This window comes from Panthera pardus, unplaced genomic scaffold, assembly GCF_024362965.1.
Source record: "Panthera pardus isolate Hobbes unplaced genomic scaffold, ASM2436296v1 HiC_scaffold_22, whole genome shotgun sequence".
Lineage (NCBI taxonomy): Eukaryota > Metazoa > Chordata > Mammalia > Carnivora > Felidae > Panthera > Panthera pardus.
Window position 1 is genome coordinate 47,148,646 of NW_026526788.1, and position 25,559 is coordinate 47,174,204.

Genomic DNA, 25,559 nt, shown 5'->3' on the forward strand with positions numbered 1-25,559 from the left:
TCTGGTTTTTAAGAAAAGTGAGTTTAATATATTTCATACAGAACAGATTAAAAATTAAAAAGAGTAGATCTGAAGTCTTCAGGAAAAGCCTAAAAATGAAGTTAGTAAATATACCTATCTTTTGCTAATTTTAAGTTTCATAAAAATACACTAATATTTAAGTGAATACAAAAACCAATTTATGTTCAAATATTTTAGCTATACTCCTAACCAAAGCTTAATGTGGTAGAATATTTTGTGACACGGTAGTTTTTACAAATACACACAACACCTCTGGCTGTTATGCTTTTAATGGAGGGAGGTACAAAATGCATCAATGCAAAAGAATGTTTTACATACTCATTAACATAGTGATGAATGTAAAATCAGGAATACATTGTTAAACCTCAAAAACTACAAAGTTTCCTGCAACCTAAGATAATGGAAAAGGCTCCTTAAGTTTTTACCTGCCACTTTTATTAAAGTTCTAAGTGGTAGTGGGGGGGTGGGGGTGGGGGACCAAAAAATAGTTTCTTTTCGGCTGTGGTTCAAGCCTAACAAAGCTGTATGGCAAGGACTATGGGACTGTGAAGTTTCCCTAAAAGGACTTTCTAGATGACCACATCACAAACTTTAAAAGTTAACGATAACACAGGCAAGCTGAGTGGCCTAACAGTTTAAAAGCCTGGAAAGCAGCTAAGTTAACTCACTTTAAAGAATTTAAAAACATTATAAATCCCACTTCCTACAGAGAAACTTCATAAAGCATATATGTGACTTTTAAGGATACCGAGAAAACATTAAGTTTTCATAAAGCTTCATAAACACCCCAAGGCACAAGTGTTCAAAACAGCCTGTTCACTAAAAGGGCACTGCATTCTACTCTTGGAGGTATAGAGATGCTATGCTTGCAGTGAGAGGACACTTAATCTATCCCTAGTTAAAAGCACCAGGTGTCAAGCTCAGCTTCCATTTACACAGGACGCACCAATAACCCTTAGGATAGCAAATAGCTCAAATACTGCATTTCTAACAGGTCTTGCCTTTTGCTCTTTTGACTAGTCAACACTAGGGTTCTTTTGCCTGGAGTTGAGAGTATTTTGAAAGTGGCTAGGACTACCCTGAATACAGTCTTGAAGCAACGTGGAGCTCTTCTAAAAGCTCGGGAGATAAGTCAGTAACTTAGAAAAGGGAAAAAGAAAATTTGCAGTAGCTGAGTCTCTCAAAAGGAGAAAAATAATGTAGAATCTGACATGTAGGCTAGTTTTATAATGTCAAAAAACGCCCAGATTGTTAATACACATTTTGGTAAGAAAACAATCATTATATTGGCAAAGTTAACTATTTGTGTGAAATATACTATATTAATTAAACAGAAAAATCATTACTTCCACCACCAACGGAAGAAAACCCACAGCAAGGGAAGCATCTAAAGGAGGGCAGTTAAAAGGTTAGGGAAGTTTACTAGTAGCTTTTGAATACATCGACACACCTTGATTATAGAACTATTTCATTTTTAAAACTACAGTGTTTTAATGTACTTCTAGTAACAACCCAATCTAAGGAGCTGTAGAGGCTTATGAAAAAGACCTATCCACCAAGATGCTGTGTTTCTAGTGGAGGGGTGAATTTAAGTTAATACTTCTGTAAGAAGGAACTGAATCACCTCAGCATCAACAAACAGCCTTTTTCTTTTACACAGTAACTCATAATTTGATGACTTATTTCTCTTCACTAGTTCAAAGTTAGGCAGGAAAGGAATGAAGCTGACTGGACAGACCCAGAAACACAAGGATTTGGCAAGCCGCACAGTCACTCGGCTCATGGAGGTGTGATAATCTGCAGAAAAGTTGTTTGACTCCAGTGTTCCATCCTTTCACATCTGTAAAGAAGGCCCACAGATTAAAAAATCAACTATAGGATAAAAGCAAATCTCTTCCCACCTTAAAGCGCTAATTTCTCAATAAGCTATTAGAATCCACACAGGCTCTGAAAATTCCCCTGACAGCTGTATCCTCCTGAAAGGTCACTTTCAAGTGTGTCCTAGTTACTTCGTAAAGCAAGTTCAAGTGAAATACATGAAACCGCTATGATCCACCCCCTGACCCTCATCTGCCTAATACACATACCATTCATAGGAAAGGGGTTCCGTGGGCAAAGTATGAATTCATACAGAAGACAAAACATTTACAAGCAGCTAAAATCTGTAATTTTTTTTTTTTTTTACACCAGGGACATGTACACCCACCTGTAGAGGAGTTCGATACAACCACTTTTCTTTGTCAACTTTAAGCTGCATACAGGCAAAGAGATCACAAACTGCTGGGAGGCCATAACGGTCTTGGGGAAAGTTATGTTCCTCCTGCAGGGGTGAATTAAGTAATACTTCCTGCAAGAAGACAAAAAGGGCAGGTTGTTACATGACAATTGGGAGGCAAGAGACCAACTTAACTCATTTTCCAAAGACTGTAGCATCTATAAGGAATAATGTTGGCCATTTTGTAATAACATAAATGTTGGCCATTCTCTCTAATAAGCAAAAGCAAAGGTACAAATGTTTAATTTTTTTCCATAGACAGCCAATAAAAAGGCTGGTGGGTTGTTTTTTTTTTCTTTCCTGCAGGATGGGGACTGGGGGCCTGGAAAATATGTAAAAATCTGTCTGAATAATTATCACAAATCTTCCATTCTGTTCTAACATGGCATCAAAGTTAATACTGAGGCCAAATAATACTACCATATTTAAGGATCTGGCCCGTTTGCAAGGTTTGGGATTAATTAAGAAAGTATAAATCTATTAAATACATTTAAAATGGTGTTATTCTGATGCCTGTGCTCACCTTGGCCTTCTTTCGAAGTAGCCACTTGTCTTCCCCTGAGGATAACTGGCTGAGGTTTCCCATCTTGTTTCCTGGCAAAACCCAGTCAGCTGTGGCCACGGGGTTCACAAGCTTTTGTTTGCCAGCTCTGTCCTCAGTAATAGGCACTTCCTTGGGACATCCTTCTTTGCAGGAGGGTGTGATGAGCCACTCTGACAGGGGACTGCTCCTTATGACTTGGAAGGAATTAGCAATACTAGAAGGAGCCACTGCCTTTGATGTCTTAGCTTGTTCTGTTGCCTCTTTTCTGGAAGGACAGAGCCACACACTCAGGGTATCTATACACTTGTCAGGCTCAGGATTTGGTTCCACAGGCACACCATTTTTATCTTTCCCTTCTTTCTTCAGAAGCCACTTACACAGAGCTTCCTTCTCACAGTTTTCATCACACACACACTCCGCAAAGCTCGTACAGGGCTCATTGGCTCTGCACACCTCCTCTACTTTATATGGCTCCTGATGGTTCTGGACAAGCCAATCCTCAGTAATCACACTGGGAGTGAACAAGGGTTTCTTAGCCTCTAAGTGGTCATTCAGGCACTTCAGATTGCCCAGGTTTTCAATCTCCACACCTTTGGGCTGGTTGCCCCGACAATTGGTGCAGGAATCGGGTTTGAGAAGCCAATCACTCACACTATAGGGCTCCTGGAACACCTGAAACAGGAGCTTAAACTTCTCACTGGCTTCACAGCTGCCTTTGCCAGGCTTCTCCAGCTTCTGGGATTCCTGAGGAGTCACCAGCCAGTCAGAAAGATCCATCTCATCTTGATCAAGAAGCTCCAGATCTCCAACCTTTTCAATTTCAGTGGAGTAAGAACTGGTAGTAGAACGGCTATTACACTTTTGGTAAGTTGGTTTTTCAGGGACCTCTTGTTGCTGACTCTTGTGGAGCCAGTTTTCTAAGCCCTTCAGGTTGCCCCAGACATTACTGAAGAAATTGCAGGCTCTGGCAGAAGTCTACATAGAAAGTACACAGTATTAGTTCACCAGTACATTATGACTGCATATAAGAGTTCTATACGCAAATTTATTGCACTGCCCAGTGTTTCCAAATTTAAGTATGTAAGGTCAAGACAAAGGATTTCTCTGTTGGGATATTGAAATATTGAAGAACATAAATTTATTTTCTATAGCTTTTAAAAAACTGAAAAATACTAAATACCAACTATGAGAAAGCATCTACAGCATATTTGATAGAAGAGAGGCTAGCAGTTCTACATAATATGCTTTTATGAATAAAGAAGACAAAAATGAACAAACGATGATTAGGCAGGTCATCAAAGGCCGAGAAACGTGAATAATAACCTCCATAATCAAAGAAACTTCAAAACAAAAGTAAAATGTTACTTTGTATCAAATTCAAAGAAAACAAAGAAGCTTATAAATGATTACCGCTATTAGAGAAGTTTTAGGGAAGGGAGCACCCTCAATATATTCCAAATATTCTTCTGAATATAAATTGCTTATCAACTTCCTGGAAAGCCAAACTGGCAATACTTATCAAAAGTCTTGAAGGGTATGCAGAATTATAATCTAGAAATGCAATTTCTAAATTTCTAGGATTTTACTCGTAAGGAATTAATCAAGAATGAGCATAAATTAACTCCTGGCTGTTCAGAGGAACTTGATACCCAGAAAAATTGGGAGTTTAAGTTACAGCCAATCAATAAGATATACTATTAAGGATTTTATGGAAGAAATTAAATGAAAGAGAAATATATTCATGCTCTACTAGTGAAAAAAAAAATCTGCTAGCCAAAACAGGATTTACAGATTTAAGTATATGTACGCATAAAAAAAAAAAAAAAAAAAAAAAAAATGGAAGTATACAAATAAAAATGTTAAAAGTTATCTCTGCATGTTGGGGTTATGGGTTTGTATTTCTTTACAGTTCTGTTTTCTAACCTTTCTATCCATAGTGAAGAGGTATCACTGTTGTACTATAAAGTCATAAAAGTATTTCAAGACTAAAAACTAAAAGACGTACACTAAGAGTTAAAAACTAAACCCATCTACTACTGCATCTACTCAGAAACAATAAAAGCAGCAACACACCTGACTATTCTCCAAGGTCTGCTTCTGGGTAAGCCACTCCTGGAGGTTGGTGCTGGGTATATAAGGAGCCTGCCGACCAGTGGTGGGTTTGTTTCCAAGGAGCCATTCGCTGAGAGGGACAGCCATGGTGCTGGATGCTGACTTCTGCTAATCACATGATACTTCACTGCTTAACAAGGCCATGCCAAATGCCGTCAAAAGTTCACCAGGAAAGGAGACCCAAGCTTTCTAATTTTGGCTTCCAACTGACGGCACAAGTGACACAACTTCCCTAAGGCTCCATCTTACAAGAAGTATATCTCATCTCCAGGGTTCTTCTCCACTCAAAACATCTAGCAGTCTATATTCACACCGCCTTAAGAAGTAAATCATCTCTATGAATTATGAAGAGAAGGTTTCCCAAGAGAGAACCACCCCAGACAGCTAATGATAATTTCTTATGGGTTGCTAACAATGACTTTCTCTCTTCACATCTATAAAACCTCTAAATTTCTATCTCTCATTCAGTCTCAAAAGGAGCATTTAATTGCATAAACTAACTCAATACCACTTATGCCTTTTTACAAATAAATGGTAGCAAAAAAAAGAAAGTGATTTAGTCAAAACCCAAAAGAAATATAAGCCAAGTAATAACTTCGTTACCAGAAAAAAAAAATGACATTTTACCTGTTCTGGCAATGGGATATAGCCTCTTTTCTCCAGGAAGGACCCAATATTTGATGATGAACTAGCATGAGCCATCAGGTGCTCAGGAATTTGCTATAAAATAAAAGCAAATCAATCTTTGAAATGCAAATTATGCTTTCATCCCAAAAAAGTGAAACTGTAATTCCTAAATGTCAAACACAGGAAGCCAAGCATTACCATTTCACTAAAATAAATATTCTTTATACTAAACTCGATGACCTACAAATAGTTATGAAATCTGAGAATTCTCTATCACATAACTATCATCATACAAGAGAATTCACCAGAATTGGTAGTATTACTGCTTTTAATAAAACCCAAGTGAGAACATGTTTGGTTCCTCAGACTAAAGACCATTCAAGGTGCACCTGGGTGGCTCAGTCGGTTAAGTATCCGACTTGTGAGTTCAAGTCCGGCGTAGGGCTCCTCACTGACAGCACAGAGACAGCTTGGGATTCTGTTTCTCCCTCTCTCTGCCCCTCACCTGCTCTCTCAAAGTAAAAAACTAAACTTAACTGGGGCACCTGGGTGGCTCAGTTGGTTGAGCGTCCGACTTCAGCTCAGGTCGTGATCTCACAGTTCGCGAGTTCGAGCTCCACATCGGGCACTGTGCTGACAGCTCAGAGCCTGGAGCCTGCTTCAGATTCTGTCTCTCCCTCTCTCTCTGCCCCTTCCCGCTCATACTCTGTCTCTGTCTCTCAAAAATGAATAAACATTAAAAATAAATAAATAAATAAAAACAACTAAACTTAAAAAAGACCAAGAAATATTCTGTAAGAAATATGTCAAAGTATTTAAAAAAGGGGTGGCTGGCTGGCTCAGTTGGTAAAGCATGCAACTCCTGATCTCAGAGTTGTGAGTTCAAGCCCCACGCTGGGTGTAGATTACTTAAAAAAAAAACTTAAAAAAAATATATATATATTTATATGTCCAAGTTACTTAAGGACATACAAGACTGGGGCACCTGGGTGGCTCAGTCAGTTAAGCATCCAACTCTTGGTTTCGGCTCAGGTCATGATCTCTTGGTTCAGGACATCAATCCCCATGTCAGGCTCTGCGTTGACAGTACAGAACCTGCTTGGGATTCTTTCTCTCCCTCTGTCTCTGCCCCTTCCCCGCTCACTCAACTCTCTAAGATAAATAAACTTAAAAAATAAATAAAAAGGGGGGCACCTGGGTAGCTCAGTTAGTTAAGCGTCCGACCTCAGCTCAGGTCATGATCTCACGGTCAGTGAGTTCAGGCTCTATGCTGACAGCTCGGAGCCTGGAGCCTGCTTCGGATTCTGTGTCTCCCTCTCTCTCTTCCCCTTCCTTGTTCGCACTGTCTCTCTCTCTCTCTCTCTCTCAAAAATAAGTGAACATTAAAATATTTTTTAAAATTTTAATAAAAAAATAAAGAAATACAAGATGAATTCTGGCGATTATCCATGAATCAATACCACATTCCAAGAACTACCACAGCCTAATGCTCACATCAACTTATTCAGAACATGAAACTTCTGAAGTTTTATCAAATTCTCAAGAAAGCCACTATTCATAGGAAAAATGTGATGTTTTTAAGACCATCTGTGAGTCCACAGATCTGAGAAGTGCACTATGAATTATCTGAGATCAACAACACTCACAATGGTCTTGAGGGATCCAAATGTGGTGATGGCCTGGCGCAGAGCAGTTGTGTCCGCTTCAAAAAGTAGGACAGTCGAATCTTCGGGTTTGAGGGTCAGATTGCCCAGTCTGGAGAAAAAATAAAACCTGGCTTTTTTAAGGAGTAACTATTTAATCCAAAACAAAGCCAAACTGTGAGTAATCTGAAATGACTACTTTTCTAAGAAACTCATCACAGGTAGATGACTTAACTACGCACCACCCAGTATAACATTAAATATATAAAGCAGGATGACCTTATCACAGAAAAAAAGAAGTTAAATCCAAGACATACAATGAGTTACAGAATTGACTTTTTTAGCGGGCCTGGGTGGCTCTGTAAGTTGAGTGTCCAACTTCATCTCTCAGGTCATGATCTCACAGTCCGCAGGTTCTAGTCCCACATTGGGCTTTGCGCTGACAGCGCAGAGCCTGCTTTAGGATGCTCTGTATCCCTCTCTCTCTCTCTGCCCCTCCCCTGCTCTCAATCAATTTTGACTTTTTAAAAAATGTATCAAAGTCAAAGAGCCAAAAGTCAAAACAAGCAAAAAACATCTTTACCTCTCTAGGCACACAGAGACTTGATTGGCTAGATCTTTGTTTTGGGTGCACTCCAGTTGATGAATAAGACAATTGAACTGGCCCAGTAACTGTAAGAAAAATTGAAACCGTCTAGCCACACTGAGTATATCCAAGTTAACAAACAGCACTTGAGATTAAACTTTTACCTGATCTATATTAATGCTACATTATAGGAAAGGTATTCTCTGGAAACCAAAAGCCACAGTCAAAACCAATTACAGCCTTGCAACCAACCACCTTACCCAGTAGAGCTGTTGGGCCTGCTGCTGAAGTGTCTCTTCTTTAAGCTGATAGATGAGATCCACCTGTTCATACAGCCACACCTCACGGCTTCGAAGGCATTCCAGGTGACGGCTTATGCAGCTGTGAATCTGGGCTTTGACCTAGGAAATGCATACCTGTTAGCTTCACTCCTGTTATAAGCCCGAAGAATGGTGTTACCCACAGAATGGTGAGGTACTTAAACTTTGGGGGGGGGGGGGGGTCACACATCCTTTTGGTTATCCAATGACATCTATGGAGCATCTCCCCAGAAAAACACATACTATATACTCAAAATTTTGCCTCTAATTTCAGGGTTTAGGGTCCCGAAGCCCACCCATGAAACCACCAAAGCCCCATGGACCCAGTTTAAGAATTCCAGACATAAAGACATTCACAGGCTCAAAAATCCTCATTCAATACACCCTCCCTCTGAAGAGGAACCGGCTTATTTGGGTGGCCTAAAGTAATCAAGAGAAAATAAATGATATGCCATGTAACACTGATCCCCCTCAGTTTTCCATATAATTTGAAAACCTATAGTCTGACAAATTCATCAGTGGAGTAAGATAGGAGTATTAACTTAATAGCTAGCCCTTATCTGTTTTCTCACTCTACAAATGAGCAATCCATTTACAGTAAGCCAATTCAGTAAAGAGATGTGCCACTACATGTCAATAGCTACAAGACCATTAGGGCAGACAGTTTAAGTAAAACTATAAACTAAATGTTTCTGGAAGCATAAATGGCGATTCAGAAAAGGACAAATGTAAAAATCCTAAGGAAAGAAACCAAAACAGCCATAAAATCTGAGAATTCACATAAGAAACGATTTTTAAATAAGTTTTTCTATATAATAAAGTTTTATTTCAAAGTCATGTAATACTTGGTCTTCCAAGTATTGGAAGTATTCCAAGTATTGGTCTTCACCAACATGGTACTAGTAGGCCAATGGAACAAAAAGATTTCATTCTGGCTTGCTCTAACAGATAAAGTTATTTACAGAACCATGCCACCAACAAAACCATGCCACCACCGAGTTAAAGGATGGTAGGGGACATGATGAAGTGCCACCCTTTATGCAACAAGGACACAGCTGAGCAGTAGTGCTCATTCATTTTGTTATGTTTTATTGATGGCAGTGCTTGGCACAGGGACCACACACAATGCATGCGGAACTCTTTACAGTGGTACAAGGTCTTCCAGACTCTTCTACCATATGTTTAATTTCCCCTGGGGATCAAAAGCATTAACATTTCAGGCATACCGTGCAAGGCATGGGGTGAAACTTTCTGGATGGCACTGAGAAGTCAAGCCCTTGGCCATGCTCTAACCAGCCCTGTGCTAAGAGCCCAGACAAGGGAAGAAAAAAGCGCACATCACACCTCTCGCAAGTTATCTTTAATTTGCTGTTCAGCCCGGAGAACTCCACCAATAGCAAGCTCCAAGTCCCTCCGTGCATCACAACACCTCAAAAGGGGTTCTCTATTACTGGAGCAGCCACTCTGGTCCTGTGAGGTACTCATTCTGCTCACTGTTCCTTTGAAAGAAAGAAAGAAAAAATCTAAATTGCACTGTAATTGCAACCAAAAACCACCTTTCAGTCATCCCCCAACTGATCATTCCAACCAGTTCCCAATAACTAGCATAATTAGATTACTTCCAACACATGACCCAGCACACAGTATACTCAAAAAATACTGCTTCTTCCTTCCTGCTCAACACTACTGCATTCCTGACATATAATTCTAGGCATCTAGGTTAGTGACACTTTACATGTGAACAAACTGTTCCGAAAAAACACCAATTTTCCTGAACCGATAGGGCAATTATATAGCCTCCAAAAAGTTAAAAGAACACTGGAATGTAAATTTCTATTTATAACACATATAAAATCATAGGAGGCATGTGTTCTTATTTTACAGATTTAGAGGTGAAGACTAAAAGGTCTAGAAAGATCCATAATTATTTTGAAAAGTAGCGACAAACCAGTAATTGGTAAACAGAATTTAGAACATAGTTTAGATCTGGCATTTGCCTATATTTATTGAGAAAGAGGAAATTTTAATGTATTTCCTCTTTTCTCTTTTAGATGGGACTTTTTTTTTAATTTAGGAAGAACTAACTTAGGGATGGTTTCATAGCTAAGAAGTTTTCAAGAATGTAAATCTAGCAAAATACTTTCATAGGATTCTGATAAGGGAAATGCTTACAGGCATTGGTGTGGGCTGCTACAGGAATTTTCTACAATCCTAGGTTTACAAGAGATAAGAAACAGAAGTGGAAAGAACAGCACATAACCAATGACATAATATGAGACTGAGACAGAAGCATTGGAAAACAATGAAGCAAAAGCTTAACAAAAACCGCTGGAAGAAGTTTGTGTCTATCCTGGAAAGATCTAGAATCAGAGATCATTTGTAAACACTTAGAAAAAAGCAGTAATCGGTGTAGCCCAGCATGTGTTCACTAAGTCACTAAGCCCTGTGATACCAAAGTTTCTTCCTTCTTGAATAGTTTTACTAAACTGGCCACTCAACGTAATCCTGCAGCCACAATCTATCTGGATGCTCGACAGTGCGGCCTGTGACAAGGTTACATACGGTCTTCGAGGACAAAGTGAATATGAGCTAAACAGAACTACAACTAAATGGATTATTTTTTACAAACAACTCAAAGGATAACAGACTGAAGCCAGTGTGTGAAGTTTTTAGAGGTATGTTTTCCCCTATTACTCAACTGTTTTCCTTAAGTACCTGGATAAAAACAGAAGACAGACATTAAAGTTGGGGTTAACACAGGACTTTGACAAAAACAGATTCCAAAACAATCTCGACATAGCTGTTAAATCTTATAAAACAGAATGTAAATTTTTAAAACTTGAATGGGGGAAGATAAAGTAAAAGAGAATAAAATGTTTTTAAAAGGATGAAGATTTGTAATTGAAAGTATAGCTCTACATGAGTTAGCACTGTGCAGGGTCTAAGAAAAATAACGAACTATTTGCATTTACCAACAATATAGCATTTGTCACAGGACTAATCTGTTCCATATTTATTACATTAAATTTGAAATTTTTTTCTGAATAACACACTTTAGAAAACGCATTTAAAAAAGGGAAAGGGACTCTAAAAATATGAAAAATTTCTCTAGGAAGGGAAGCTGTTCACCCTAGATAAGTTTCTGGGAGGACATGATTACTACACTCAAATACTTGGCAACCTGTCAGACTTAGATTTGTTCAGAATCACCTACAGGGAGTAGAGGAGGATTAACATGAGACATCTGAGACCATATATAAAAGAACTATCGGTTCTGAAGGCAAGGACCTTCTGAGAGATGGCTGCTCTTGGCTCAACAGCAGTCTACCCAGTGCAGAGTCCTCCAGATGACTGACACCTCATCTGAGACAAAGCGAACTTTGGCCTAGACTGCATCTCCATGCCTAGGTTTAGGACCAGATAGCTAGCTAGAAACTAGAAAGGGACAAAAGCAGTGTGATCCCCACCCTCAGAAATAAAATGATGTGGGGGGCACCTGAATGGCTCAGTCAGTTGAGCGTCTGACTTTGACTCAGGTCATGATCTCACGGTTGACAAGTTGGGAGCCCTGCGTTGGGCTGTGTGCTGACAGCTCACAGCCTGGAGCCTGCTTCGGATTCTGTGTCTCTCTCTCTGCTCCTCCCCCATTCATGCTCTGTCTCAAAAATAAAATAAACATTAAAAAAAATAATAATAATAAATAAAATAAAATGATGGGAGGAAGAAGCCTAACAGGCTTTCTTTTTACCATCTCAGGAAAAGATCCAAGTGAGGAACCAGAGATCCTATAAGAAACTGAAGGCAATTCAGGAAATTTCCAATTGTTTTGTTACCTTAGTCTGTTTCCCCATAATGACTTTTTTTTTTTTTTAATTTTTGAGAGAGAGAGTGCGTGGGGGTGGGGGGCAGGGAGAGAAGGGCAGAGGAAGAGAATCTTTTTTTATTTTGAGAGAGAGGGGGCGCAAGTGAGTGAGGGGCAGAGAGAGGGGGAGATAGAGAAGTGGGGCTCACCCGATACGGGGTTTGTGAGAGAGAGAGAGAGAGACAGAGAGAGAGAAAGAGAGAGAAAAAGAGAGACAGAAAGAGAGAGAGACAGAGAGACAGAGAGAGAGAGACAGAGAGAGAGAGATCTAAGCAGGCTCCACACTCAGCACGGAGCTCAATCCCATGACCCTGGGATCATGACCTGAGCTGAAGAAATCAAGAATCAGATGCTCAACTGACTGAGCCACCCAGGCACCCCTCCCCATAATGACTTCTAAAAAGCAAGGGCTTCCTTAACTAAATTTGAGAGGAATCGCTGTGGAAAATTTTTCCAACCCTCAAAACACCAACACCAGCTGTAAATACTTTGCTAACTTTTTTTTTAATTTAATGTTTACTTATTTTTGAGAGAGAGAGAGAGAGAGAGAGACAGAAGGTGAGCTGGGGAGAGACAGACACAGAATCCAAAGCGGGCTCCAGTCTCCGAGCTCTCAGCATAGAGCCTGATGCGGGGCTGGAACTCAGACCACTGAGATCATAACCTGAGCCAAAGTCAGACACTTAACCGACTGGACCACCCAGGCGCCCCACTACTTCTCTAACTTCTTTTTCACACTGGAAGCTGCCATGTGTTACGCATAGGAATTAGTGTACACTTGGTGCACACTGGAGGGACTCTGAAAAATACAAGTGAACACAACACAAGTGCAACACAAGTGAAACGCTGGCTCATACTTGGAGAGCTGGAGTCACCTCATTACCACAAGTTGCTACACTTTGCACTTAAGAGTTCTATGCAAGGCACGTTTAGTTGTCTTTCCAATTATTAACCAAATTTCACCTGTGCCAAATTTCCCATTCTTAGGTCCTCACCATTTGTGTGGAATGCCACAATGCCTGGCACAGTATAAAATTTAATCAATAAAATTAAACTAGAATGCACTTCACAATGTCAAAACCCGAGCTCTACATCATATGGGTGGCACATTCAAATGCATTTAAGTGCTGACTGTTATTACTAGATCCCTATAGATGTTTTCAATTCAATCACAAGTACCATACAACTGTCTAATGAGAACAAAACATGGCAAATTGGTTTTTCTCCTTATCAGCTATGGACAGAAGGCAGGATGAGATTTTAAGTTACAAAACTGATTTTTCCCACATATTTATCACATGTTTTCAAATTAAAATGAGTGTTATCCTTCAAAACAGTCATCTTGTTAAGAATAAGGATCTTTAGGGCGCCTGGGTGGCTTGGTCGGTTGGGCGTCCGACTTCGGCTCAGGTCATGATCTCACGGTCTGTGAGTTCGAGCCCCACGTCGGGCTCTGTGCTGACAGCTCAGAGCCTGGAGCCTGTTTCAGATTCTGTGTCTCCCTCTCTCTCTGACCCTCCCCCGTTCATGCTCTGTCTCTCTCTGTCTCAAAAATAAATAAACATTAAAAAAAAAAAGAATAAGGATCTTTAGAGCCCATTTGTCAGTCGCTAAGAAAACCTGTTTCATTTCCTTATGATCAGTCCCAGGATGCTTGTCTCTCTGCTGCCTTTGGCGGTCTCCCCCACCTCCCTGTGCAGCAGTGGAGGGGACAGTCAGCTTCTATAGCCTAGATCCCAAGAAAGTAGTTATGCAAAGGCTTCCCTTTTTGTACTGCAGTGAGGAGGAAGCCCTCAGAATGGAAATCAAGAACACCACTACACAGGTGAACTCAAATCACAATGAGGGGAAGACTGACCTAGCTTAATGAAAGCTTTATGAAATGTCACATCCAAAGAGACATGTATGAAGTAACTAGTGCATATGGTCATTTTCAACAATCCACCATTTGTTTCAGGTTTGAGAGCCTATTTTGCCTATTTTCTTACCTGTAAAAAGACTGGACCAAATCAGCTCTCAATCTAAAATTCCAATCAATTAAAGACTATTAAAAATGTTCTTTTTTGGGGCACCTGGGTGGCTCAGTCAGTTAGGCGTCTGACTTCGGCTCAGGTCATGATCTGACAGTTTGTGAGTTCAAGCCCCACATCAGGCTCTGTGCTGACAGCTCAGAGCCTGGAACCTACTTCAGATTCTGTGTCTCCCTCTCCCTCTGCCCCTCCCCTGCTCGTGCTCTGTCTCTCTCTCTCTCTCTCTCTCTCAAAAATAAATAAGTATTTTTTTAAAAAAATCTTTTTTTATTCATCTTTATAATCCAAAATACTGCCCTACCACCTTCAAAAGAAGACTGCCTTAAATGTATATTTTTTGAGACAAAATCTAAAATTTAAGTGCTTCTAAAACTTCCCCGCCTCTAGGATTCCTGTCCTAGGTTTGAGGGTAGGGGGAAGTAGGAGGGAGAGACACACGTACCCCTAAAATAAAGCTCCCGGAGAACCCAGAACTCTCCCAAAACAAGAATTCTACAAACTATATATGCCATCTTTGCACAGTGGTTGGCACAAATCTAATTATGAAACCCAAAGACCTTGAAACCAGAATTGAGCAACTAACCACAAATGAAACTAAGTCATTATCATATGATTTAACCATAAAATTTCCAAAAAGCAATAGCCCTCTTGTGACCAACACAAACCACAATTTAAAGTTGAAAAACCCGGGGGCGCCTGGGTGGCTCAGTCGGTTGGGTGTCCAACTTCGGCTCAGGTCATGATCTTGCGGTCCATGGGTTCGAGCCCCGTGTCGGGCTCTGTGCTGACAGCTCAGAGCCCGGAGCCTGCTTCGAATTCTGTCTCCCTCTCTCTCTGACCCTCCCCCATTCATGCTCTGTCTCTCTGTCTCAAAAATAAACAAACATTAAAAAAATTTTTTTAAGTTGAAAAACTCTTTGCCATCTCTTTAGTAGACTATTCTCATTGTACAGATGAAACCACAAAAGCCCAGACAGTTTAAATGATCCATCTAAAGGACCACAGCCATAACAGGTTTGGGTTTAGAACTGAGGTTCCTAAGGTCTAGTCCGGGATGCTCTGTGACCAACTTGTTCTTCTTTTAGTGTATTATCACTCACAAATTATTTTTATTTACCAATTCTAGAGTCTGAAATTAACATCCCAAAAACAACAAAAAGAAATTAACATTCCAATAGAATACTATTGTACTACTGAAATAACTTACATTAAGATTCTGTCCATTTTCATAGTCCTCAATAAATTAAGACAGTTTTTCAGAACTTTTTTCCTTAAATAATGCTAACAAAATAAATAATGCTCGTGCACATCATGACAGGTTCAGAATAATCAAAACACTGCCAAGTACCAGTCCCAAGCAAGGAGGACAGGAGCAGCAGCCCTGGATCTGATCCCACATCTGTATCACAATCACTCAGAGTTCCATCCGTCTGTCTGAACAAAGGCTTAGACCAGGTCATCTCTAACTGCACCTTCCAGTTCTCAGTGTTTGTCACCCTTCCCACCTAACCTCCTCTCCAAGAAAAGAGGTCCACTTTTTAGTTATTTTCCTGGCATCCAAATCATTGCTAGAAACCCACACACTAAAAACCAATCCATAGCATACATCTATGTTTTATTGACTACTAAATTTGAAATACTGCCAATTTAGTTATCTTTGATGAGACAATATATAATAGACCGTTGGTACAAATTTTCAGGAAAAAAAAATTATGAAATAATAGTCCACATTCCATTTCACCTTGAGACATTTCTTCACATGTTCTTTCTTCTTGTTAAAAAAAATTTTAAAGGTTTTTTACTTCACAATTCATTACCTCAAAGGCTATATATCTTACCCTAGCCCCAGCCCACTTTTAATTCTTTATCAAGAAAGTATTTTTGAAATTCAGGATCTGATTCTCCGTAATTTTTTTATACCTGGAAAATAAGGTTAATGCCTGAAGAGACTTACACAAAATAAGGTAACAATGAAATCTCCACAGCATATTTTAAGATTACAACTTCAGAGCTTACTGCCCTAGGATCTGTCTACCTTCATACACGGAATTACAAGCAGTCAACCCCAGCACATCAAATTTCCGAAGCAGTAACTGAAAACTGACCACAAAATTCCCCACCTAAAGCCAAGACTTTTCTAGTTCAAAAGCAACAATGACTCATGCAACTTTCCAGGTTCCCCCACACTTTCTAAGAGCACTGTAGCCGGTATGAGCCGCAGCCCGCAGGGTCACCTCTCAGCACGCATGCGCGCAGCCAGGGCCACAGAGCCCCTTCCTCTGCCCAGCGCGCCGAGTCGACTCAGAGCGCTCCCGCTGCGGCCCTGGGCTGCCCGACGTACCCCGCAGGCCCAGTCTCCGCCGCGCCACCTGCCTGGCGAGCCGGAGGCCCCTTTATCCTGGACTCAAGGGCCGAAGGTCCCCGCGGCCACGGGCCGCGCCCCGCCCCGCCCCGCCCGCTAGTGGCAGCAGCCCACGGCGGCCGGGAACGCGCACGTCGGCGCCAGGGGCGGGCCTGGAGGACCCGCCCGCTCGGACGCCCCCATCCTGCCCCTCCAGCCGGAGGCCCCCCGCAGCCTCTCGCAAAGCTCCACCCCCTCCCCGCCGCTTCCGGAAGTCAGGGGCCCACAGACACCAGGGGGCTCCTCTCCAGCGTCCCCTCCGCCCTGCTGCTCCAACTCTTAGCCTGTGTCCACCTCGCTCTGTGCCCCAAATCGTCGAGACTTTGAGGACTTAAGGGTTTTGCTGCTAATCGTTACAGAGAAATAACAAACGTGGGTCAGTCAGAAGGCTTACGGAGTTATTCTTGGAATGTCCCTTCCCAGTAGCTTACGCTTCCAGAGATCACCCCTGTCAGCCCAGCTGGGGTTCGGCCCTCGTCTTTTGTTCCAGGCCCTCTCAGACATCCCCTCATATCTGTGACACACCTCTACCTGTACCCTAGTGTCTGTCTCTCACAACAATCACATGCTCGCACACAAGCCACACACAGTCCAGTGCCGCTGTTAAAAGTCATGAATGCTCTTCATTCAAAAAAAGCTTGCTTAGAGCACCTACCAGATGCCAAGCACTATTCTAGGTGCTGAGAATACGAAAGTTAAAATGAGAGCCCTACCTAGAGAGGCAGTAATACAAAAGAGAATGGACTCTGGAGCTAGACCGTTTGAGTACAAAACTTTGCTTCCCACTTAGGTGCTGTGTGACTACAGGCAAGTCACTTAACCAATCTGTGCCTCAGTTTCCTGGTCTGTAAAATGGGGACATAATAATGGACCCAACTCAATGAGAATTACATGAATTGATACATGGAAAATGTTTAGGACGCTACCTGACACAGTATTCCTGTATGATTATCATGCTAATGGTACTTCTAGTCTGGTGCCTTTTTCTCCAAAAACAATCCTTACAGTCTGCATATCCAATCAGGCCAGAAGACAAAATCTAGACAGCACAGTCATTCCCTTCCAATCAATTATATTAATGCAAAATACTTGCTCTTGTCTATGTATATGAAATGATTTTTGTAAATAATAAGAGTAAAGAAAAACCACATGACAAAAAGCAAACACAAAAGGTCATCACCTTCAATTACGCATCCCTCAGATTTCAGATGAACAGAGTTTGTGGAGGCGCCTGTTTTATCTATCATGCACAAAGTTTCTGGGATCAAATTTCAGACATTACCAAAAATAATGAGAAAACAATTTCTTAAAGTTTTTTTATTCATTATTATTTATTTTGGGCAGGGGTGGGGAGGGAGAGAGGGGAAGAGAGGATCCCAAGCAGGACCCACACGCTGTCAGTGCAGAGCCTGACACGGGGCCTCAATGCCATGAACCATGACACCATGACCTGAGCCAAAATCAAGAGTCAGATGATTAACAGACTGAGCTACCCAGACACCCCATGACCCTTTGTACTTTAAGTCAAATGGTTAGAAAGGAGGAATTCTCAGTCTATCAAAACAGAACTGATGTCAAAACTTTTTATCTTTTAGGTGTCCCTATAAAATACTCACAATGTAAATACAATAGAAACTATGTTGACCATCACCTACATAACTGATAAGCCCTACACTCACTCTAAAAGATCCTGACCAACGCCTCTACACCCTAAATGCTCTAGCTCTCCCTCACTTGAATTCCCAAGTTACAGTTACTAAAAGTCAGTGTTTTGTCAGCTTATGCCAACTTTAGTTGTTACTACAATGATGTGATTTATTAAGTATTACATAAACATAAGAAGACTGGGGAGGAAAAAAATCATAAAAATCTAGAAGAATTCTGCATTTAAACCACTTTGCAGGCTCCTCTTTACTCCCTTAAGCTTCATTATTTGCCCTTGCATCTTTATACAATGTTTACATTCTAAAGGGTATTTTACTCTCTTCTGCTTCAAGATTTCTATGCTTGCTATCTCAGAACAAGTGAACCATCCACTCCCAGTAGATCATCTCATCTAAAGAGAACATAAACTATAACTTTCCAATGACTCCCCACTTACCTACAAGATACAGTCCAAATTTTGTATAAAGGCAATAAAGTTCTCTATTTTCTTGTTCCAACATGGCTCTCCTGCTGTTTCCCCAAAGGAACCCCCACACCGTGATCTGCTACACAGCTGTTCCATGAAAAGTCCAGGCTGGTTCACCTTGTCCAGCTTGGCTCTCCCAACTCTCTCTGCCAGCAATACCAGTTCCCTTCTCCCCACCTGTCCACTTTCTAACCATGCCCAAGTCGCCACTACTGTGAAGCCTCTCCTGACCAAGCACCCCTGTCCTCAATAGTTTTAGCCAACAGGGTTAGCTGCTGCCTCCTCTGGATTCACTACATTCTGAACAGGTTTCCAGTATGACACCTGTAACATGCCACATTATTACACATTACATGCCTGCCTCCTTAGCTTGAAGATTCCCAAGAGAAGGTATCATATCTTACTTGGCTTTGTTCACTCTAATGCTTAACAGATAAGCCTGGTAAGGGTGTCTTGGCATTAACCCCCTTCCACTCTACACGCTCTACTGAATTGACTTAAAGAGAATGGTGTTCCTGGAGTTGCACAGTACTGTGACCCTAAACTCAACAGAGGCTTAATATATGTTTGATAAGTGGATGGATGAATGAGTGATAAACAAATGTTCAAGTTCAGACTTATATAATAAGTACAGTACAGTTCTTCTTTAAACACAGATAATCACCTTGATGTGACACTAAGGCCTGCATTAATTCAGAAAGGTTTTTCAGAGGTGGAAATGTTTCTAGCAGAAGGCTTAATTTTAGTTTTCTTTCAAACAAGACAAAACCGGCAAAGGTATTGCTACCGAAACCATGATCCCAGGATATGCACAGAGAAAAAGTATCTTTCCTGACACCAGATCTATCAAAGCTCAGCTATACAGATCCACAAACATCAGCAAATCTGTAAGTTAAAGGGGAAATATTAACTATATTTACAGCCAACTCTGGATATTTTTTTTCCCCTCAAGATTTTGCAGTACCACAGAAATTCTAGCTGACACCACAGAAGTTTGGTAGGCTTTCAGAACTGAGGCCCTGCCCTATTTTCAACTTGAACCTTCTGGCCATAATACAGTCAAGGATAGGAAAACATGTTACTTATCCACTATCGCAGTAATACCATTTTATCCCCGATTTTATGATAAGTATCTTGTGGTTTTTCCCACAGAAGTGAACATGTGATATAATATTTTCCCTTCCCTAAAGCTTGTGGGACTAGCAATAATGCCAAAGTCAAATTCAAAATATACCTAAGGTTATGTTCTTATGAAATCAGTAATTGTCCAAGTATTAAAAGACTTAACTTCCTGGGGTGCCCGGGTGGCTCAGTTGGTTAAGCGTCCGACTTCAGCTCAGATCTGATCTCGCCGTTCGTGAGTTCGAGCCCCCGCATCAGGCTCTGTGCTGACAGCTCGGAGCCTGGAGCCTGCTTCCAATTCTGTGTCTCCCCCTCTCTCTGACCCTCTCCCTCTCACACTCTGTGTGTGTGTGTCTCTCTCTCAAAAATAAACATTTAAATTTTTTTTTAAAAAAAGACAACTTTTCTATGACCTTACTGACAATCAAAAACCTTTTAACCTATTTTGTCAGCTATTCACTCCTTCAATGAACCAAATTATCACATTTGTAGAGGACTCTAAGTAATGCTGGATAAGAGGACTGGAAGCCTCAAAAGTGCCCCCAAACATACTTCTACCCCCAGAGAAGAATATCTTGATTCCACTGAATAATCAAGTCAGGCAAAATCAGGGATGATGGCTTGGGATAAGAATGGCTAAGAGAATTAGAATGAATCATTCATATCAGAAGAAAAAAGAGTACTCTCAAAATAACAATTTTATTCACTTGCCAGTGAATCTACTGAATTCAAAGAGAATAAATACCATGTCAGGCTCCGAGGTACTGTAGGCTAGACGGGATGTTATGACTGAATGTTATAATTTAACAAGCAAAGACAAGCTGAGAAGGACTATATGGCAGCGCCTTTAACTGATAAGCACAGAAACACTATTTAAAGGGACTCAGTAGAGTAAAAGTGCTCAACTTGGCCCCCAGATCAGCCTAGGCCACTGGCATTGTTTCTGTGCTCTATGTTGAAACAAAGTATTCAGACATACTCATAACTGAAACAAAGCCTAAATGAAAATGTGGACAAAAGCTTTATGAAAACTAAAAAGTAGCAAGAAGAGTAACAAAAATGTCATGGACATCTATAATGCCTTCCTGAAAACTGTGCTTAAGCCAATACATACACACTGGTTCGTGCCTTATGGTCATTTTAGACTTGCAACCTAACTGGTATATAAACAGAGACAATGATTCCACTAATTTCAGCAATGCCTCAGAAAGTACAGTCTGAACCAGGAACACATTCTATTGTGCTCATCATGCATAGTGACAAGTCTTAATTCTCTGAGGCTCAGTATATTTCTTTCAAATAACTCAAAGATTAATATATTTTAATTTTTTAAATTCCAGTGTAGTTAACATATAGTTGTATTAGTTCCCAGTGTACAATAAAGTGATTTAACAATTTCATATATTAACTCAGTGCTCATCAAGATAAGTGTACTCGTAATCCCCCAAAGATTGATATATGTAAAGCACTTAGAATAATGCCTAACACATAGTAAGAGCTATATAGGCATTAAAGTTTCCCCCATTATCCAAAAGCAGGGCATTCTGTGCAACCTTTCGTAAGTTGAAATGGCATAAAGAAGCAATTACCATTAATTAATATGGAAAAATTTTTGAGCATTTCCAGGCCCCAAAAATAACCTCTCTGAGGATTTTCTGATGCCTTACAACATATCTTTCTAATGGATGCACAAAATAAATTGACACAAAGCACTAATGCTCACAGACACAGTTCAAAACTGTGGTGGCTTGCTGCTGAGATGCTGAGTGTAGTTCCCAGGGAAGGAGCTTGGTGGCACCACTCTAGCTGCTGGGGAGGCACGCCGCCTCTACATCGGCTCACTGCAAAATAAATGCTGAACGCTATATTCCCTTTTCACTGTTTTTTGTAAAAGCAAAACTCCTCTTTGGATTTCTTTGGTTAGCAAAAAAAAGATAACGAGTGCAGGTCTTTTGTAAAAGCAAAGTGGTATAACACATGCTTTAAAAAATCAAGGGATATCTGCAGCTACTTTTATCACTCTTGGTCAGAGAACGGGGTATGATAATAAAGAAGACATTTTATTATGTAGCTCGTATATTCAATAAGTCACCATCATCTCTCTCCAGTATTCCTGCAGAAACCTCATGACTGCTGCCCACCCCACCCCCACCCCCACCTACTCTTCTCTTTGCTGGCTCAGTCCAGCCACCATTGCTTCCTTGCTGCTCCCCCAGCATACCAAGGATGCTTCCACCTCCGGGCCCTTGCACTTTCTTCCAGAGAGCCTCATGTCCACTCTTTCACTTCCTTAGGGGATCTGATCACTTCCTTAGGCTGTCTTCCCAGTGAGGCCATTGCTCACTATCCTATACAGACTAAATCTTCCTTCCACAGTCACACTTAATATATTTTCTTTTTCTCCATAGTACTTACCACAATCTGACATGAAGAAACCATTTATTTTCTGACCCCACTTCAGAAAACACACTGAAAGGTAAGTTCCACACAGGAAGAAACTTTGTCTTTTTGTCCACCATTATACAGTAGGTGTTCAATAAATATTCGTTGAATAAATTCAGTAAACATTTAATATATCTTTGTGCCAAGGCTTTCTTTTACACATTATCTCATTTAGTCCTCACAAATATTTAAGGTACATATTATTGCAATTTTAAAAATAAAGAACCTAAGGCTTAAAAAACAACAAAAAAAAAGAAAGTAAGGATTGAGGGGGTTAAATATATTACCTACAATCACAAGCTTCCAAGTGGAGGAACCAAGATTTAATCTTTAATCCCAGGTCTGAGTCATAACTCCTTAGCCACACAATGTATGTTAAAGGGGTCATTTAGGCATTGAGATTTTATGTATTCATTCAACAAATATTTACTGTGTGCTTAAGCTGACTATACTTATGATAGTCCCTGAAGCCACAACGGTGAACTTGCTATCTAGAGGAGAATTGTGCCACTGAGTCACCAAAAACTCAGCAGAAAATACTAATTATTTGAAATAAGAGACAGAGTTAAAAATCCATCAGCAGCGGCAATGACTGGTTCTGAATGTTCTCCAGTATGGTAACGCTTCCCTTACTCTAGGAGGGGAATTATTATAAAACATTAGCCAAGAGGCTTTTGAATGGGGGTAGGGATGTGTCAGAATAATCCTGCACGGTTTTCTGAAGCCCCTACACAAGTTCCTGAGATTCTGGTACAACTAAGCCATTTAATAAAATGGGGTGGAGTGGGAAGTCCTACCTAATTCTAAAATAAGATCGCTCCGCCCCCCCACCCCCCACCCCCACCCCCACCCCCACCCCCACCCCCGGAGAATCACCTTTTCCTTCCCTTACATAGCTCACCATGCTTTTCCACTTTTGAAATACCTGTTTGACCAACCGTGATAATGTAATAACAGAGGTTTATTTAAACACAAGATACCAGGAGCGCCTGGGTGGCCCAGTCGGCTGAGCGTTGGACTTAGGCTCAGGTCATGATCTCATGGCTCAGGGGTTCCGGCCCTGCGTCGGGCTCTGTGCTGACAGCTCAGAGTCTGGAACCTTCTTCAGATTCTGTGTCTCCCTCTCTCTCTCTGCCCCTCTCCCACTCGTGCCACGTCTCTGTCTCTCGAAAATAAACATTAAAAATCTTTTAAACACAAAATACCATAGGGCTGCTCCGATGGCTCAGGCGGTTAAGCCTCCGACTTGGGCTCAGGTCATGATCTCATGGTTTGTGGGTTGGTGCCCCACATGGGGTTCTGTGCTGACAGCTCAGAGCCTGGAGCCTGCTTCGCATTCTGTGTCCCCCTCTCTCTCTGCCCCTCCCCCACTCACGCTCTGTCTCTCAAAAGTAAACAAACATTAAAAACGCAAAATACCGTAAAATTTTAGACCCCTATGATTTTCCCTAGGGACTCAAAGACAAAAGTCTCATAAAAAGGGGGAAAGGAGAAATAAAATGTGAGGGATATTACGGGGCTAGACCTTACATATATTATCTCATTTATTTATCTTAACAACTGGACAAGCTAGCAAACATCCCAAAGAGCAAACCAAGTTAACTTCCCTAAGCCACAAGATACACGCACCACCTCCCACTTCCACTGTATCATCTGGTAAGTCTTCCTCAAAGAGTCTGACAGTCTTTAAAGTTCAGAAATGGCATGCTAGGACCCCAGTGCAGAAATGAGCCAACTATGATCACCCGTCTCACCCTCACCCCAGGAAGTTATTCAAGAGACCTTACAACCACATTTCCAAATTACCAGATAGGTGGTGGAAAGCTAAATCAGTCCAAAGACAGTTACGCTACGGTGAACCTTACCCTGATTAGAAAATACCGGAAAATGCTACTGTGAAAAAAGCTCTGCTTTTGTGACCTGACAGCTCTAGCGCTCTGACTGCTGTCATTCTTGATCGCATCATCCCTGGTTGTATCACATGGCACGTAACGCTGTTTTATATCATTGTTGCCCCGCCACAGGAATTTAGTTTCACGAAAATAAGCGCCGTGCCCCTTTGTTTTCATTGCTATAGCCTTAACCCCCTGAACACCTAGGCAATGAATAAATGATTGCTGGTGGAATGAATCAAGGAATGAGCAAAACTTGCTCTTCTCATCTGTAAAAAGGAGAGGATCAAGCTGCCTCTCGGGCTGTATTACATGAGATGTGCTGGCACTCAAAGGGCTGAAAAAAACATGACCTTCCTCGCGTTTCCACCCAGCAGTGTAGGAATGGATATGCCTCCGGGCCCATTCTGGAGAAACGGGAGTCTCTCTGCCCCCATGAGACCCTGGCGAGAGCAAGCAAAACCTTGCAGCTGTCACTCCCGGGGCCAAGAGAAGGCGGGCATAAAGAAGGTGGTGGCCCCCGGGCAGAGTGTTGAGGCCCGGGGAGAGCGCAGCCTCCGGCCGGCCGGCAGTCAAGAAAAGGTGACCCCCGGACAGGACGGGTCGAGGGAAACGCTGGCCGGGAAAGGCAGGCCCAGGCCCGGTGGGCAAGCGGTCATGGCGCCCTGGAACAGCCCGCGGTGTGAGGGCTGGAGGAGTCGCGCCGGCCCGAAGGGCCACTGTGGTTCTTACCAGCTCCAAGCGCAGCGCCCGGCGACCGGAGTGGAAGCTTCCTCGGAGAGAGACCGGCCCGAACAAGTAAAGGGCCGAAAGGAAGAGTTCTCGCGAGAGCACAACCTTCCTCCCACGCCTCACGCCACACGTCTGACAGTCTCGCGAGATCTCTCCTCGGGTCAGCCCAAAGCCCTTGTCCGCCCTCTAGAGAGCACAGAGCGCAGGCGCACACTCGCCCCCGGCGCTGGAGGTCCGCGTCCTTTCACCGTTCCTGAGTAAATCAGGTTAAGTGAAGCAAACGTGTTGAGGGCAAACTCTGTGCCAAGGATGATCCTAAGTTAATGTCTCGTATCAAATGTCCTCATAGATAGATTTTAGTTTTAATAAACAGATGCAAAAATAAATCAAAACACAAAAGGACAAATCTTGTATGATTCCACCCAACATAAGATACGTTGAACAGTCAACTTACAGAGACAGAAAACGAAATGGTGGTTGCCACAGGCTGGGGGAGAGGACTTATTGTTTAATGAGTGCAAACTTTCAGTTTGGGGTGATGGAAAGTTCTGGAGAATGAATGCTAGCGATGGCTGCACAACAATGTGTATGTAATTCCACTCGACAGTAAACTTAAAAATGGTTAAAATGGTAACTTCTATGTTCTGTATATTTTGCTTCATTTTTTAAATTTTAGTAAATAAATAAATGTCAGAGTCAGATTTCAAACCGTATCATCTGAGTCCAAAGTGTATGTTTCTTTGCACCACATCACACCACTCTGCACACCCCATGACCCTGTACCGCTTCTCAAAATTTGCCCAGTGTGGCATTACCCAC

General features: G+C 41.5%; 1 protein-coding gene across 4 annotated transcripts; it reads right to left on the bottom strand.

Annotated features, from left to right (window-relative positions):
• Positions 1-274: 274 nt before the first annotated feature.
• Positions 275-24,872, bottom strand: NCOA4 (nuclear receptor coactivator 4). Of its 4 annotated transcripts, none has more exons than XM_019444931.2 (10): positions 24,741-24,872; positions 9,473-9,627; positions 8,069-8,209; positions 7,806-7,894; positions 7,226-7,334; positions 5,580-5,672; positions 4,914-5,060; positions 2,820-3,815; positions 2,228-2,368; positions 275-1,861 (listed from the first exon to the last, which is right to left on the bottom strand). In XM_019444931.2, exons 2-10 carry the CDS (start codon positions 9,611-9,613, stop codon positions 1,856-1,858), a joined length of 1,863 nt encoding a protein of 620 aa, XP_019300476.1. In that variant the 5' UTR covers positions 9,614-9,627; positions 24,741-24,872; the 3' UTR covers positions 275-1,855. The 4 variants fall into 4 exon arrangements, with proteins under 4 accessions (XP_019300476.1, XP_019300472.1, XP_019300473.1 ...); XM_019444927.2 differs by lacking the exon at positions 24,741-24,872 and adding an exon at positions 15,762-16,345; XM_019444928.2 differs by lacking the exon at positions 24,741-24,872 and adding an exon at positions 15,762-16,343 and having other exon boundaries at positions 4,914-5,057.
• Positions 24,873-25,559: the final 687 nt, after the last annotated feature.